Consider the following 17,010-nt stretch of genomic DNA (forward strand, 5'->3'; position numbering starts at 1 on the left):
GACAATCTTTCCTAAAGTTATTGCTACTTCCACCTAGAAAGAAAGACGACAAGTATTTTAGTTCTGTATCGGCGACAGAGCGAACACCACTGTTAAAATACTTTCTTCAAACTCAGAGCACAATAAAAAGTTAGAAATGTAGAACATTACGTTCGGCTCAGCTGAACTTCATCAGCCACACCAAAATGTGAGTATTGAGAACAGTGTTGAGAAGGGTTATATCGCGTTGATTTAGGTCTCGAGGAGACTAAAATCATATGACAGATGTTTGCCAATTCAAAATCATCGTCTATATTCAGAGAGGGCTTTCGTAACCGAGGCCCCGTTTCTCGGAAGTTCCGATACCTTTTCGGGCCTGAAAAGTTATTTACGAAACTGCCCTCCGCTTGCTTTAATAAGTTGGTCTTTTAGCATGTTTACAATTAAGGAATGCAAAAGGGAAAGCGGCTGTGAAACGTCAAATGATAGTGAAATATCAACTGGTCACAATTTACACTCAATGGAATAATTTTCAAAATTTTAGCTAAAGGTCGATCTGACACACATTGTAAAATTAAAGAAGCACTGTCAGACAACTGATCAGAAACTTAAAGCCGACCTTGAATGAACGCGTTAGTAGTGAAGTGCTGCTGCTTCCCTGGTATACCCTTTTCAACTTTTATCACATCATTCTGTTTTTCTTTGTAATTAATTAGACAGGTATCTTGCAAATATCATTTAACTTTACGGTTAACTATCACGTCTGATGGTGTATGTTAGAGCATACGAAACGTTACGTAAAAAATATATAATTTCAAAGGATGCGTTTCTATCTTATGTTTGTAACCGACGCTTGTATGTTGTTCCTTGTAAAGCTGATATGAAAGGCTTTGAAAAGCATTTCAGAATAACAAGTACCGAGATAAAAACATGACGTTTCTAATATGGCCAAAGAAAAAGAGTATTTAAGACATAGTGAAAATTGATGACTTAAAACCTCTTCCATAGGGAAGCTCGACACCCGAAATGTTATCGGGACTTTCGAGAAGCGGGTCCCGGATCTCAATCGACTTCCTTATGCCACGTTTGAACGTCAACGGTTAACGATTGTGAATAAGCCTTTTGCAACAAACGATCACATGGTACAAAATCCGCCATGCTGGAGGGCAAGCTCATTATTATTTCCCCACTGGGACATTAAAACAAAGAGACCAGAACCAGTCAAGCTTGACTTGTCTTTGTTTTAATGTCCCAGTGGAGGAATAATAATGAGCTTGCCCTCCATCATGGCGGATTTTGTACCACGTGATCGTTTGTTCGAAAAGGTCTATTACACTATAGGTTCCGATAGGAGCCCGTGAGTAGCAGCGTACAACTTCATGGAACAGCGTTTTTACACACCTAGTTATTTTAAGATTGATTTTCCCGCGAAACCTGATCTATTTGGCCAATCACAAGTCTAGCTTTGAGAAATTATTATCCATGGAATTGAGAATGGTCGCTCGTACAAAACAAATCTTATTTACGAACTCGTCCAAAAATAGCTTGATCTGTGAAAATGCCGCTATATGGTCCAGGACCTAGTATTGGAGTTGTACATGTAGGCTCTTGGTTCAGAAGGTTCATGAAAAAGTTGAGCACCCCTGATAGATTAAAATGCGAACTCTTGAGTCCTGAGAGACTCAAATCCCAACAACTGAATGTTTATCTGTACGCGAACTACCCTCCCCCCGCCCACCCCCCCCCCCAAAAAAAACAACAATAACAAAAAGCAAAAAAAACGACTTACCTGGATGAGCGACATTCTAGACGTACGAAGAAGTTGTACCAGTGAGACAAGTGCTTCAGCGTTTGCTATCTCCAACTGAGTCGACTTGTTTGACTGATGAGCCACGCCAACACAAAGAATACCAAGAACACGAATCACCATCAACAGAACCTGACAATGAAAAAAACTCAAATTAACAAGGCTATGGGATACCAAGCCGGTTTCAAAGACGCCAGCTGGGTGGTCTTCCTCGGAGAACATTCGCATTTAAAAGATCACTTGCTTTCCACAGTATTTTGTTTTGATGTTTTGATTGAATGTTTTGACTCGGGGTTAGGGTTTAGTCTAGCTTCAAATCTTATAAAACGAAAATTAAATCATACGTTAGTGTAAGATGAGACGGGAACCAGGGTATTTGGAGAAAAAACCTCTTAAACCAAAGTGGAGAACCAACAAACTCAACCCGCATAATTATATCGTTGAGTCATAGGAAACATCTCGAGCAAGATTGGTTGAAAGGGAATGCTGTCACCGATGCACACAGTCCTGCAATGCCAAACAGATGATTTGACTGCCGTGATTTTAAGAGTGCACAGCTTATTCGTTTAACGCACCTTTTCAGTGGTCTTTGGTGACCTTAGCAATCGTACCAACGGCTGCACTCCGCCTCCCGCCACAATACGGTTCTGATTTTCCATGTTCTCTGTAGTCAAAGCAATGATTGCCATCCCTGCAGTATATTGCAAAGTCTCTGACTTCAACATAAGCATATCCACAAGTATATTTATTCCAATCATGCTGGCGATCCGCTGCTGTTGATGCCGTGTAACGCCAGCTAAGGCCCACAGTGCACTGGCGCCTGAAAGGAAGAAAGCTCGAGTCGAGGAATATGCTCTTCACGCTACTAATAATTTTTATAGCGGAGTTCCATGGTTAAGAAAATAATTATGGTAACCCATCTATGCGGGAAATTTTGGTTTTAGTTATGACGTCATCGTACGACCGTCCGTGCATACGTTCAACTTTTCATGAAAGCCCGAAATGTCGCACTGCTAGAACACGCGTTTTTTGGAGGGAAGTTACATGGGCTGTCACCCGCGTGTTTTTGGCGGGAAGTTGCATGATCAACGTACTGCTCTTGACACTGCTTAAGCAATAGAGGACGTTTTCCGTGTTTCCATAGCCTCATCTAAACATTCGGGGAAGTTGGGAGAATTCTCGACAGTTATGCAAACCCGAGACGCAGTCGAGAAAGAGAAAGAGAAAGAGAGAAAGAAAAAAAAAAAAGTAGTAAGCAGGGGACGGGTAAGCGATGGTTAAAGTGACTGTGACCACGAGAAAACAGGCGAATTATCAGTGACAAAAAAAGAGAGAGAGAGAGCAAGAAAGAGCACGAATTAAGAGGCGAAATTATAGTGACGAGCAACGGAAGAAAGAACAAGCAAGAACACAAGAAGCCAACATAGTACTAAGGCGCTAAAGTAATAAAGTGATTGGGAGAGAAGAGTTGACTGTGAGAGTCCAATCCCTGAAACATACTAGTCTGAACAAAAGAAATAATTCTTTCAACATCTTAGGTTTAGAGTAACAGAATCAAACAAATCTGTAAATATGACAGGTATGATAAAGTAGTTTGATACTTAAACACGATACAATCATCTCCTCTTTCCCCGCAAATCCAAAGCAACAACTACGCATAGATGGCGCAAAATGTTTGCCGCACTGTTAACAGTCTTAATTCATGTCAAAATACATAAATTTCAGCACTAGGTAAGGCGACCAGCATCTCAGTATCTCACCCATCAGAGTCCCCCATTTTTTCTGGCATAATGATTCTCTAACCTTGTTCCTTGACCTCAACAGCCCACATCTTCAACAGCCTTATGAGGGGTCTCTGTGCATCTGCTGCATCAATCTCTTTCTGCGCCTCCGGATTGTTTGTGGCGAGGGACTCCAGAGCACCAGCTGCCTTCACTTGGCACAGGGTCTTGGTGCTCTTGGTCAATACGACCAGAGGCTTGACAGCTCCACAAGCAACGATCAGGTCTTGGTTTCCTCGATGACCTTTGGCCAGAGAGCTCAAACAAGCTGCAGTATTTGCCTGAAGATTTTTTGATTTGGCACCTAAAGATGTAGTTGAAGAGAATAATAATTGCGTTCGACGTCAAGAGAACTGAACGGAATTTCTAATCTTGGGTATCCTCTGAAAAGGGTGAGCTTTGGAAAGTTTTCGTTTTTCGTTCGTTTGCTTTTTCAACGCCATCTTGAACTACGTCATACGTACATGCGCATCTCGGCTTTGATACGTCATATGCCCAAATGACGATCGCGTACCTCATGGTTGTTTGTATCGAGTCAATTTGCACCAACACGCTGATTTGCGGCAAGGAATGTCCATTTTTTAATTATAATCTCTCAGACAATTTCAAAAAATTCGAGATTTTCCAAAATTTAGTTTGGTGACGTAATCACCTCTTTACTCCAACCTTTCCATTTTACGACACATTCCACAAGCCTCACACATGAATACTTTCGATAAAAGTTATTTACATAATGCATCGTCTTCATGTCATCTCGCCTCGTCTAGTGATTTCAACTTCAAAATCAGTTCATGGTTACGCCTAGTATTGTTAAGAGCTGGCTTTGCCCTCCAATCAAGTCACAATAGAGAGCTTAAGCAACGACAACGGCGACGGCAACGAGAACGTCACAAATTTGCATATTTAGTAGGCAAAAACAATAGCTTAAAATGCACGCCCTGCACGTGCGTTTTTAACTTTTGCCCATTTCTTTGCCGTCGTCAGCAAAACTAAAACGTGAAATAGCCAAATTTGAGGTTTTATGAACAACGTCAGCACTTGAGGATAAACCTTCATTTCCTCCCCTAAATTAAGCGCCGTTCCTACCAGTGTCATCTTTGAGGAACTACCACACCCCTGTCATATTAAAAACGTTGAAATAGTCACGAAGCGATTAAAATAACGCGAATGTATATTTTGAGATGACGCTCTCGTTGCCGTCGCCGCTGTCGTTGCTTAAAAGCTCCCTAATTCTATTTTAGACAGAATGATGGACTTCGCTTCTAAATAAACTGTGGTGCTGTCTCGGTGGGGAGTGAAACGTTAAAAATTTGGCTTTATCAGTGAGTTGATAAAGCTAAATTAATAAAGGCACGTCAAGAAGGATTTGTGAACAGGTGTTTGGAGTGTTCGCTTTTCGCAAGAGCGAATTGAAGAATCATTGCTTCTCAGTGGTTGGTAGTTTACCAGAGGAGCTTTGCCATTGGTGGAACCACTTAATGACAGGAATGCATGAGAAATTCTTTTTTTTTCAGACAAAACTGTCATTCAGGTCTTTGAAGAAAGTTCTCAAGTGAGCGAATATGAGAAATATCACCGTAACAATAATAACTACATGTATTATTCATATAATTATATATATATATATATTTTTTTTTTATTTATATTAATTACTGTATATGTAATCAGAAACCCATAAGGGTTGAAACGTGTAACGCGCGTTCACAGCTTCCGAATATTCAGTGCAAACTGATTGGTTGAATGTTTCAGTGCTAAGTACAATATTTGGAAACCCCTCGCTCTTGTTGTTCCAAATATGGTACTTAGCAAATTGAATATTCAGAAGCTTGTTTCCCAGCACACAAGGGGCCGTTACACGTTTCAACCCTTATGGGTTTCTGATATAATAATATAAAGAGCGAATGTGAGAATTATAAATTATATTCACTTGGGTGGTTGGTTGGCTCATTTCAGATATGCTTAAACGAAGGTCACTGCGCAATGCAATTATCAGGGACACCCAACGGAACATTTCGTTCAATTATTTGTTCGAAAGGCCTTCGTGATCTGAAAAAGTTAATACCTGCTTCTTTCGATATTTATAAAAATGTCTTGTGAGTACCGAAAAATGGCCAGTGAAGTAGACAAAATGCCCTAGTAAATTTGAAAAGCTTCAAGTTCCCCTAGAATAACCAAACAGATAAAAATTTTATAGCGCAGCCTAAAATGAACCCACAAAGCTTTAAAAACATTCCGAAGAGCTGAGAACAGCGTTAAAAAGCACTTGAGAGAAAACCGTCGTTCGGTGCCCTTGAGTTATGAGCTATGCTGTCAGTCATTATTTGAGTTTGTAACTGCATGATGCAGTTTGAGTCAAGACTCACATTTCACCCTTGCTCACCATAGTCTCCAGTAGCTCAGTGGTTACAGTATCTGACTAGATTATGGAGGATTGTGGGTTCAAATCCCATCTGGAGCTAAGACTTTTTTTGAGTTTCCAATGGTTACAATTATATAATAGACCATTTTCGAATTCTCACGGCTGGACTGGATCTAGCATGAAATGGAGGCTAATGCAAGCAAATCTTTTCAAATGCAAATTAATTTGCCTACATTAGCTTCCATTTCATGCTAGATCCAGTCCAGCTGTGAGGATTCGAAAATGATCTATTGAAGAAAGTTACATCATGTTACATAACTTTCACTCTCGCCAAAAAAGCCAATATCTTGTACAGGTACTGTATATGTTACTTATCACTTTTAGTCTACTGAATTTTGAGGGTAAAGGTGCAGTAAGGTCGTGTAGCGTTTTAAAGTGAAGTGATGCACATTTACATTTATTTTATTTTACGACCCACCACTGTCTGGGCATTTCAGAAGTACAATTTGTGGAGCCGTTTACAATCACTGAATGGGAAAAAGAAGGATGCCACTGTCCAGAACATGACCAGTCCACTGGACACGGTTTCTGTACCCTACCCTTACTCTCTTCAAACAGTGAGTGAGAGTTCCACCTGCCATTCAAACGTGAGACCTTCCACACGGTACTTAGTTGCTCAACCAACTTTTCCTTAATAAATTTATGTACCGGTATTACTACATGTAACTGCCATATTTTACTTTTATAGTGTAAAATCTTACATGTCAAATTATAAGGTTCACTACCAATTAAATTACATAACAGTACACCATACTGCCAAACTAAAAACACTTCATGACTTTCATATGGGCGCAAGTGATGCTTTTAGTGCGACGTGCCTTACAGTGGACACCTAACAAAGTTGTTTACAAATTGTCCGCCAATCAGGATACAGTATGTGAATTTAATTGACAGTCACGCCTCCTTGCAAAATCTGCACAGTTGTAAGTTGAACACCGTTGCATGGGTAATTGAGTTGACATACTTAGACGTAATTGTTGAATGTGAAAGTTTATTGGGTGGCCACGGTGAGGCGTGTTGCAATGTAAAAGTTCTCAAAATTCCACGAGAAGTAGGAAAGTGCAATTCAAGATTGAAGTTTCAAAACATCATAAGTGATCATAAAACATGAAATTTACATGAGAAAGCTCACACGTTTTTTGAACAAATTAAATTATAATATACATGCACTCAAGAGCTTATTTGTGCATTTATCATTGACCAATCAGAAATGAGATATTTCTGTTGCCGAGTATCATTGTAATAAGATGTTTACAGGTTCTAAGACTGACGGATTATTACCAGTACTTACTCAACAGTTCCGTTAGGATGTCAACTGCTCCACTCTTAGCTATAGCTGTCTGGTTGTCATGGTTACCATCACACAACACCCTCAGTGCATGGACACAGTTCACAAGGACATGCTCTAGCTCGGAGTCCAGCAAGCAAACGAGAGGCTCAATTCCACCTGAGGTTTATCAATCACACAAGAAAATAATTATTAGTATTTTTGTCATTCATTTAAAAAATCCATGATTTCTGATGACAAATTCAATGATCCTCTTCGAGTCCCTCAGTAATACTACAGAAACAATGTATTGCTGAGATTGTGAAGATGTTCCAGCTACATGTATCAAAGGGTTTTTAACATAGGATTTTAGCTCCATCATTTCCTTACTGACAAAGCATAAACAAAACACATAATTTCTTCAGCACCTAGTCGACACCATATTGTATGATTTACATGTACATATAAGAGATAAAAGTTGTATCACAGTGACTCCTTTCTCCACGGAAAAAAGTCTTGAAACCAACCTACATTGTACCCTGAAGGCCTAGCCAGGGGCCAGGGTGATTAGTAGAAAGAAGCTTACCCTATTTTACTCAGTCGATTAAACACCACCCTTGAATAAATGCCACAGATGGAAGGAAAAGTACCAATAAACGCTGACTTTGAAAAATTCAACAGTGCACCCAATCAGAAGAATGCAGTGTTTATTAGAGGATTGTAAGAAAAAAACAAGACAGTACACGTTAGAACTCGGTAATCTAAACCAGCCTACGCACCTAGCTTGGAAATTTATTTTTCCGTATGAAGATGTTTCTAAGTTTGACGTGGCCATATTTTGCAGCTCTTTCTTCACAATTTTCACAATGCGCTCAAAATTTAATAAACGCCCAGTGTTTCACCAAGTACAAATACCAAGTACAAAATTCCTCAATCCTGAGTTAACAAAAACAATTGTTCATGCATTAGTGACTTCGCCTTTAGATTACTGCAACCCTAGCCTCTCCTCTTTGGTATTCCTATTATTAATATATAGGATATTGCATGGCCGCGTGGAGATACGAAATTTCTCTTAGAGTTTGAAAAATATTTCATGAGTGAGCGCAGCTCACTCGTGAAATATTAATTTTTTCAACACGAGAAAAGACTGAAATTTCATATCTCCAAGTGGCCATGTAATATTCTGTTTATTATGTAAATACCAATGAAATACCGTGAGGCACCCCAAGCCCAGTGTGAGCATGGCTGACAAAAATATAAGGATTTGTATGGGAATCCTGATAAGAAACTTAAGAAGATAATGATATGAAAAGAATTCTCAATTAAAAAGCCTAACCTTATTGCCATTGTGGGTAGCTGTGTGGTTATTTTCCAGATCGGACGCAACTTGAGCCATTTCTCAATTTCTCGGTTGTCAACGGTATAATAAAATCCCAAGGCTGGAGACTACATTCTCAGGAGCCACCAATTTAAGTAAAATATTCCTGGATAAATGGCCCACAATAATTGGCGTCAGCTGTTGTGGTCACCCTGCCTTACCCAGTATTTGTTTATTTTTTGTTTACGTCGTCATGTTTTGTTAATAGTTAATTTAAAAGGCGAAGTTTAATAAATAAATAAATAAATAAATAAAGATAAAATGTTCCCACGGTCGCAATTCCACATCAGAATCAATTGACAAAGATTGAACTTTCATCTCAACCCACCATTAACGCAATAGCAGTCCTGCGAGTGACCTCAGGTGGTAATATTACAAGGAAACATCTTCCGAAATATACGCTTTATCACCAAAGTTCAGGAATACTAAATTATTTCACCAAGGGCATCGAAAGGTGCAATTTTCATATGCAAGCATAGCAACAGTGATCTTTTCACATGTGAAAATAATATGTTATCTTCACGTGTGAAGATATGTTTTTCTGTGAAAGCTCACTTGGTATTTCATTGGTTTTTATAAAATAAATTCATATCTTACCTTCCTCTGCAATCTTTGCTTGGTTCAAATCAATGCATGCCAAGTCACCAAGAATGACAGCAACCCTTGAATGGATCATAGGCAACGGTGAACTCAGCAGGCTAATGACCACAGGAGTTGCATTAGCTTTAGAAACTTCAGCTCTAACCTCAGCGTGAGAGCCAATGTTACACAAGACTGAAGCTGCCAGTGACTGGAGCTCAACATTATCTGTTCTCAGAAGATTAACAATTAAGAGCTGGAACACCCCCTGCCCACAGAATTGACTTCCAATTGTTTTCTGCAGCTAAGGAGAGCACTTCAAGACATCTAACAGCACTGTGTTTTCTCTTAAAGTCATCTGACTTCAGCATACCAACCAGAAGGTCCCACACAGGTACATCAATGTTGTTCCAACTGATGAAATATTCTAGAGTGTTGGTGTGGAAATGAAGAGCAGCAAGATGAACCGCACCATTGCCTTCTTTATCAATGGACGTGTACTGTACACCCTTCTCAATAAGACATTTCACCGCATCAAGAGCGCCACTAGAAGCTGCCAAGAGAATTGGTGTAGACTGCAAATGATCAGTTGATTTCAGCTCCATCAGCTTCGGTTCATGGTGTATCAAATGTAGGAGGCAATCCACATGATTGAAAAATGCAGCATAATGTACAGGCACCCAGCCCTGACTGTCAAACATCATGACATCAGCTTTATAAGTCACTAAGCAAACAAGACTGTCCAAGGCTCCGCATCGAGCAGCAAGATGCAGTGGACTTACACCTTGAGAGGATACATTATTGTAACGTCGTACATTTACATCAAAACCCATGACCACCAGGATGGTGATAATTTGTGGCCTGTTAAACATGGCTGCATGATGAATCAGTGAGAGACCAGAGGGGTCTTGAGTTGTCAAACGCACAGGAGGTAACCTCCGTGTCATGGTGTGAAAAATTGAAACTAGCCCCCTTTGAGCACTAGCTTGCAGCCCTGCAGGAATCTGCTTTAGTTTAACAGTTCTTTGGTATCCATATCTCTTTTTGAACTGTTCATGGATTTGAAGTTCGTGCACTGGAAGCCTCTTGGGTTTGAGCTTCACAATTTCATCATAATGTGCATGAATCCACAAGGGATGTTTTGGTGACACAGGGTAGTAAGTCTCAAGATGAATGTTTAACACAAAGTAACTCTTGCCGTCAATCTCTACAGGTGTCATGGGATAACTTTCCAACATCACTGAATCAGAACTCATGATTTTGTTGTATGCATCAGTTGCCACATATTCCAGATTTTCACCCTCAATAACAATCACTGGAGAAATTTCCTGAGTTCCAGGAGTTTCCCGCACAAATGAAATACCACCGTGAAGGTGAAAGTACTTCTCGGAATGATCAAAGTTTTTGCATTTGAAATCATGCCGTAAGATCAGCGGCGGGAATTCCCGTTCTGTCTTACGCTCTTCAAAAGTGTATTGTGGGAGAAGTTTATTGACATCAGGGACTTTACATCGCTTCTTGATTGCAACTAGGAATGGTACCATAAAACTGATGAACTTGAGAAGACACAATTGTCGCTTTATCGCAGGCTTCAACAGTAAGGCATTCCTGATAAATTCCTGATGTGCAGTCAACCGACGCTGAAGCTTTTCATAAGTTTGAAGATCAATTTTGTCTGATTTCACAACACTTGAAAGATGATAGTTAGCGTCAATCAAAAACATGTTTTGATGTTGATTAACTGTGTTTTGAAAAAAGGTAAGTTTCAGTGCCAGCTCATCAACATGTCTCATGAAGTTCCTCCTCTCTTCCATAGCAACTGGGTCATCCTTTTTCTCATCTGGCAGTGAATCATAGATTTCAGCCAGTTCAGGATCTTTAGCCAAGTCTAAAATTCCTGCCTCAGTCCACACAAGTTGCAAGCTTCGTCGAGTTTCTGGTTCTCCTGTGGTGGAGTTGAAATTAACTGCTTGCCTCCAGCGTTCCGCAAATTTTTTCCTTTTATCCTTCGAAAAGTAAGCCCCATGCCACAAACTTTTCATCATGTAGTCAACTTCAGAAAGTACCTGACCAATCCTGGTATCGAAATATGCCGGTGGAATTTGACACGAGGTGCTACAGTCAAAATTAGCTTCTAAAGTGATCGAAGGCGTTTGATTTAAAATAAAGATGCCGGTGACGAGTTCGCGAACGATCTGATGCATTTCTCGCAGCTCCAGTGGATCGATTCCTTCTTCTTTGGGAATTAGTAACAAGCAATTGTTGAAACTACTGGGGATTTGAATTCCAGCAATCAAACCTCGTGGTGGTTCAACCAAAATTCTTGTGTCTTCAGTTGAAAGCAGCCAGTCAAAAGAGGTGTAAGCTAGCGTTTCTTGCAGCTCATAGCGTTCGATTTTGTCAAAATATGTTGCAGCATCTCGCGAAGCAGTCATGGACGCCATAATCTCTGACGAGCTGGATGTTCGATGATCACGCCGACTTGAAGATATGCTCGAACTAATAGACGCCATTTTCGAACGAACTGAATGACCCGCAGACTCTTAATTAATACGCAAAAACCTCAAGTTCTCCGTGATTTCAGTTTCGTGTGCATGTTTTCCATCCAAGAAATTTCGACGGTGTTGAGTTTTGACTTTAATTCTTTTAGGGTTACAAGATTACGTGTTCAGGTGCTTATACTTCGCCATGTTTGAAATGTGAATCAAAGATCCCAACTTACCATAACAACGAAACGAGCACTGCACTGGAAGAAAAATCAACCTTTGGTAAGATCCACCTGTCTGAGTTTTCCTCATTACCATTTCACCTTGGCAACCGATGCAAACTGACCGTGTGTAACAAAAAAACTGGGACCAAGACTTGACCGTCCTACGTTACTTTAACTAATAGTTCTCTCGTAAAATTTCATCTTTCTTTATGACAAATATAATGCACGCAGCTGTACATGATCCATCATTCGATGGCAACTGATCGCAGAGAGAATACGGGATTGAGCTGCAAAGAATTGTGGCAAGCATTTTTGAGAGCAGTCTCATTTTTCTTCTTGCCAACTGAATTTCCGTTCCTTTCATTGACGCCTTGCCTGCCTTGTATAATGTACAGAGTTAAATCGTTCCAGAAACATATTAATGCATCTCTAAAATTCAACAAATGGAAGAAAATGGCGAATAACGGTGGTTGGCGCGCGCGCGCGTGTGACATTCGTAAACTGACGAAACAGTTATCTGTGTCGTCACAAACGGGAATCAAAAAGATAGTCTATTGTAGCTTAGACAGACTGTGAGTTGCGATATGAAGTGCGATATGTTTTTTCTTTACAATGCTGTAATCAGTATTGCTCTTTTGATTTCTTTAATCTTGATGAAAAAGATGTTTACTTGGTTGACGAAGAGGTTTCATGGAAGACATTCTGTCCAGAAGAGCAAGAAGCCTTACGAAGAAAAAGAAGATACCGTGGTAATCGCACGCGGTAAACATGGTAGTAATGTGGTTCAGTCGCAGATTGAGACTCGTGATGAGAGAGTTGTCAGTGTTTCCAACAAGCAAGGAAGGATTAACAGACAAGGAAGAAAGAATGGTGTGAAAGGAACTCTTTTCATAATGAACTCCAAACAGGTTAGGGATAGTACATTAAGGAAAGACATTGTTCACCAACAGGAAAAGCATGCGCCACTATGGAAGCGGAATCGTAGCCCAGTAAGGCGGTGTTTTGATGCCACGCCGGAACAGAAAGATAACGTTGCTCATCAGAAGAAACGCGATTGTGTAATAAAGATGCCACCGGTAAGTGGAGGAGACAGGAGGAACGACAATTGTGGTATGACAGAGAACGGTTCCTTCAGTTTGAAAGTATCATGCCCATTAAGTAAAGCTGAGAATGACAATCGGAAACGAAAGGGGGTCACCGGAGGATTAGAGATTTGCCGGGCACCATTAGATAAGTTGATAACCGGCAGAACTTTTCAACCTGAGAAAGTCGTGCAAAGCACAAAGTCAGTTAAGTATCCTGTGCGATTATGGTCTGTCGATAGCAACAAGAGCGAAAAAACAGCGACTGCAGCTCACCGGGATGAGCAGGGCTCAAGCGAGAATACGACTCGGCAGAATGAGAAAACCGCTATCTCCTCGATTACAGAGAACGCCGCAGATATTGACGAAAAAGAGGTATTGGGCTTCCAGGGTGACTCAAAAATTCAACATTTTCCTCGTATTGTGGAGGCTTTGGCAAACATGATGGTTACTATAGTGATGGCCGTATGCTCCCCTCTTTTGGATAGCGCGAGCGTAAAGAAAGAGGCATCTGACCTCGGACTTAATCCACAAGGTAAACGCTCTCCTGGGACCGTGGAAGCCTTAGCAAAAGCGATGATGTGCATGGTTATGTTCGTTGTGTGGCCGTTTTGGGAATTCGTTAAGAAAGACTGGGAACTCTTTAACAACATCTATGGAGAGAAGCCGCGCAATGCGTACAACACAGACCACGAAGTAATAGCGAGGGTCAAAGGTCAGGACATGGTGAATTGTGATTTTTATGACAACTGTTTATACTGCTTGGCAACTCGGAAGGAAGGTGATCAGCCAGAAAGCGTGGAAATCATAGAAACCAACAATGACCTTACACTGCTGAGTTGTATTACAAATGTCATCGCAACAGTGAAATCTAAAGCTGCCGCAGTCTCTTCCCACGTACAGTTCAAATTGTGCCAAGTAACTTCTCGTTACCTGTTTGATGCCAGTACGCCGGAAGAACAAAGAACTGCAGAGGCTCCGACTGTCAATGACGCAGTATTGAATAAGACCGAAGCCAACCAGTCTTGCCTAAGGCAGCCAACACCCCTTAGCACACAAGGCGTTAAAAGTCGTTCGAAGAAGTCCTCCACACACAAATTTCCTTCTCAAACACTTTGCCCTCAGAAGGGAAAAAAGGGACAGTTCAATGAACCGTCGATGGTTAGCTGCGCACATAGTCCAGGATGTTTTGCAAAGCAGACTCAAAACTTGGTCAAGGAAACACATACACCACCTCTGTCTGGCAGGAAAGTTGTTAAGCCTACTGTAGGGAAAGCAAATAAAGAGAAGCAAAGGGCGTCCCTTCTGTCGCCAAGTGTAAAACTAGGTTCTAACCCTAAAGCGCTAGCTCAAACAACAGAGTCACACAGTGCGGGAGTTTCCAAACTGATAACGTCTCTTAAAGTCAGTGAAGCGCCTGAACAATCGAGCCTACAGAGCAGCGAAAATACAAGGTCCACACAAGTGTCAGATGATATCGAAAAAACTGTGGGATGTCAGGGAAGGCGGCTATATGAAAAACAGGAACTGACTGAGTCATCTGAACGGAAAAATGCAACTGAAGTTAACTGGCAAGAAACTCAACCCAAGAGATCACCTGATGAACGAATTACAAGCCATTTTGCTTCAAACAGTGTTGATTCGACGATAACAGAACTGCCCAAGGGAAATATCAAAAGGAAGAACTGTGAAAATGCTGTCGATCATAAGTCAAATTACGAACTTGGTTTGGTGGATCAGGCTTCTAGATCATCTCGGTCGGGAGATAAAGGTAAACTAGAACAGCTAGAGTCAATGGACGTTGAAGAGTCTATCCAAGGTTCTGTGACTAAACAATCCGAGGGCGTGATAGGTGGTGGTTTATCTGGCATGGCGGTGGGTTCAGGGTCGTACCATGTGCGACAGACACTAGCTACAGAACAAGGCGAAGTGATGGACACGAATGAACAACTCGAAAAACAGGAAGACGTGCAAGGAGACAGGGCCCAGAAAAGTCAGCAAAGACAGTCATCATGGAGTTTCTTCCCCGTTTCAATGCCATCGTTCATGAAGTCACCATTTACTGCTCAGGCAACGTTGGAGGAGATGGAAGTTGTGCAAGAGCAAGAATCACTGGTACAGCAAAAGGACGAAGAAATGGCAGTAGACGAGAAACCATTGTTGATAAAGAACTCATGCGCACAATCAGAAGAAGATATGGACATCGATTCACATTGCCTTGCAATGGCAGCGCCACTAGTGAAACCCCTAGGTATGGATGCTAAGTGTCTGCAAGCAACATCTGCTTTTTGGGTGCCACCGGAATCTATGAAAGTCTCCCACCAAGTGTTTAATCCATCTAGCCTACTGGCAAATCCTTTCACAGAGCTTATGGACACCAAAAGACCATTCGCACCCACCTCTGGAATGCTGGAAGATGCAGATATGTCTGTTCAAATGATATCTGATGAAAAGTTCAGGATGCAAGGAAGTACAGAGCAAGAGATTTCACCAGATGTGGCATTGGTGAAAGGGGCGTCGTTTACGCAGCAAGCAGTAAAACCTATGATGCCAAAATTGTTGCCGGCCCTGGAGATGAATCGGCAAATGGTGCAACCAGTTATGCATTCAGTGACCCATGCAGTTACGCAACAATCGATGCAGAAGGGTTCAAACGGCGATCTGCAACCAGCTATGCCTCAAATAGTAGCGGTACCGGGGTCAGCCACTCAGCCACACTTGTTACCTTCAAGCCATAGTGTCGTTGACCCAAATGACCAGATCATAATGGAACAACTTCAACTGGTGCCAGCTATTGCAGACCCTACCAGTGACTATGTAGACGTCTCTGATTCAGACGAAGATGACGACTCTGACGATGAAGTTGAGCTCGACCTGGAGACCATTGAGAGGCTCTCTCACCTAGAAACTTCACCTGATCACGCTACAGTTATCGTAAAATTACTGGCGGAAAAGGAACTTCAGGAAGCTATGCAGTTGAGAACCGAATCGGATCCCGACTTTGACAGCGACTGTCGTGATAAAAGAGAGGTAGCTGAGCTCCTTGGGTCCGAAGCCATGGACAAGCTTTCTGAGTTGAAGGCGTGTATGAAAATGTATCACGAGTACAGTGAAAAACTGGCAGTATTATTGTCCGAAGACGATTCTTCTGGACTTCTGTAACACATGACTTAATTCGTTTGTAAATACTGTTAGATAAGGATTTACAACATTTTTTTTGTTATCATTGACAAAGAACTTTGAGAAGAAATTATTGATACAACGAATATTTTTTATTTATCAAGTTTTATTTTAACTATGCAAATGTGATGTGACAGTTACACATCGTCTTGTTTTAGACAAATTTATTTAAACTTGGGCAGAAGAAAGTGAATTGTTCACCCTAAGACACGCAAGATGTGTTTCAGAACTTTGAAAAGTAATGCTTAAGCCAACGAATATTTTTTACTAAGTTATTAATTTTACTATACAAGTGTGATTGTTACAGTTACAGATCGTCTTTAGTTAGACAAATCTGTTTTAACTTAGGCGAAAGAAAGTGAATTGTTCACTCTAAGATCACAATTTTGGGATATTATAGTATTGTTCAAAACAAAAAGTGTTTTTCTCACGTGTTTTCAAGTAACTAAACTGATTATATTCGGTTCTCTTAGTCTTCGGTGGGGTTAATACGCGAATGAAGGTACATGGCAAAGAATTCGACTGACCACTTTTTAAAGTGGTACTACGACCAAAAAAAAAATTTTGTTTTTCCTTTGGATTTCAAAACTATGTTAACTAAACACTAACTCACCCAAGTTTTAAGTTCTGATTTTAAAAAGACACCTGTTTATTTTAGCTGGAATTTTCTTATTTATTGGTCCGCCATTACTAACTTTAAAATATTGAGAGAGCTGGGTCGAGGAGAAAATGACGTCAAACACTCACTAGTTTAAGAATGCAATGCGTGTGTACGCGGCCTAATTAATATGCAGCACGGGAGTTTCGGGCTTCCAGACTTTTCAACCC

The 17,010-nt window shown here is 40.8% G+C and overlaps 1 protein-coding gene across 1 annotated transcript in view; it reads right to left on the minus strand.

Annotated features, from left to right (window-relative positions):
* The window catches only part of LOC137967673 (ankyrin and armadillo repeat-containing protein-like), an 18,898-nt gene extending 7,175 nt beyond the window's left edge, over positions 1–11,723 (minus strand). Inside the window, 7 exon segments of the mRNA XM_068814201.1 lie at positions 1–33; positions 1,769–1,918; positions 2,362–2,606; positions 3,590–3,871; positions 7,278–7,433; positions 9,229–9,457; positions 9,459–11,723. The exon segment at positions 1–33 is cut by the window's left edge and continues 381 nt beyond it. Of these exon segments, the coding sequence (XP_068670302.1) occupies positions 1–33; positions 1,769–1,918; positions 2,362–2,606; positions 3,590–3,871; positions 7,278–7,433; positions 9,229–9,457; positions 9,459–11,723 (3,360 nt within the window).
* Positions 11,724–17,010: the final 5,287 nt, after the last annotated feature.

Source organism: Montipora foliosa, chromosome 8 (assembly GCF_036669935.1).
Source record: "Montipora foliosa isolate CH-2021 chromosome 8, ASM3666993v2, whole genome shotgun sequence".
Taxonomy (NCBI): Eukaryota; Metazoa; Cnidaria; class Anthozoa; order Scleractinia; family Acroporidae; genus Montipora; species Montipora foliosa.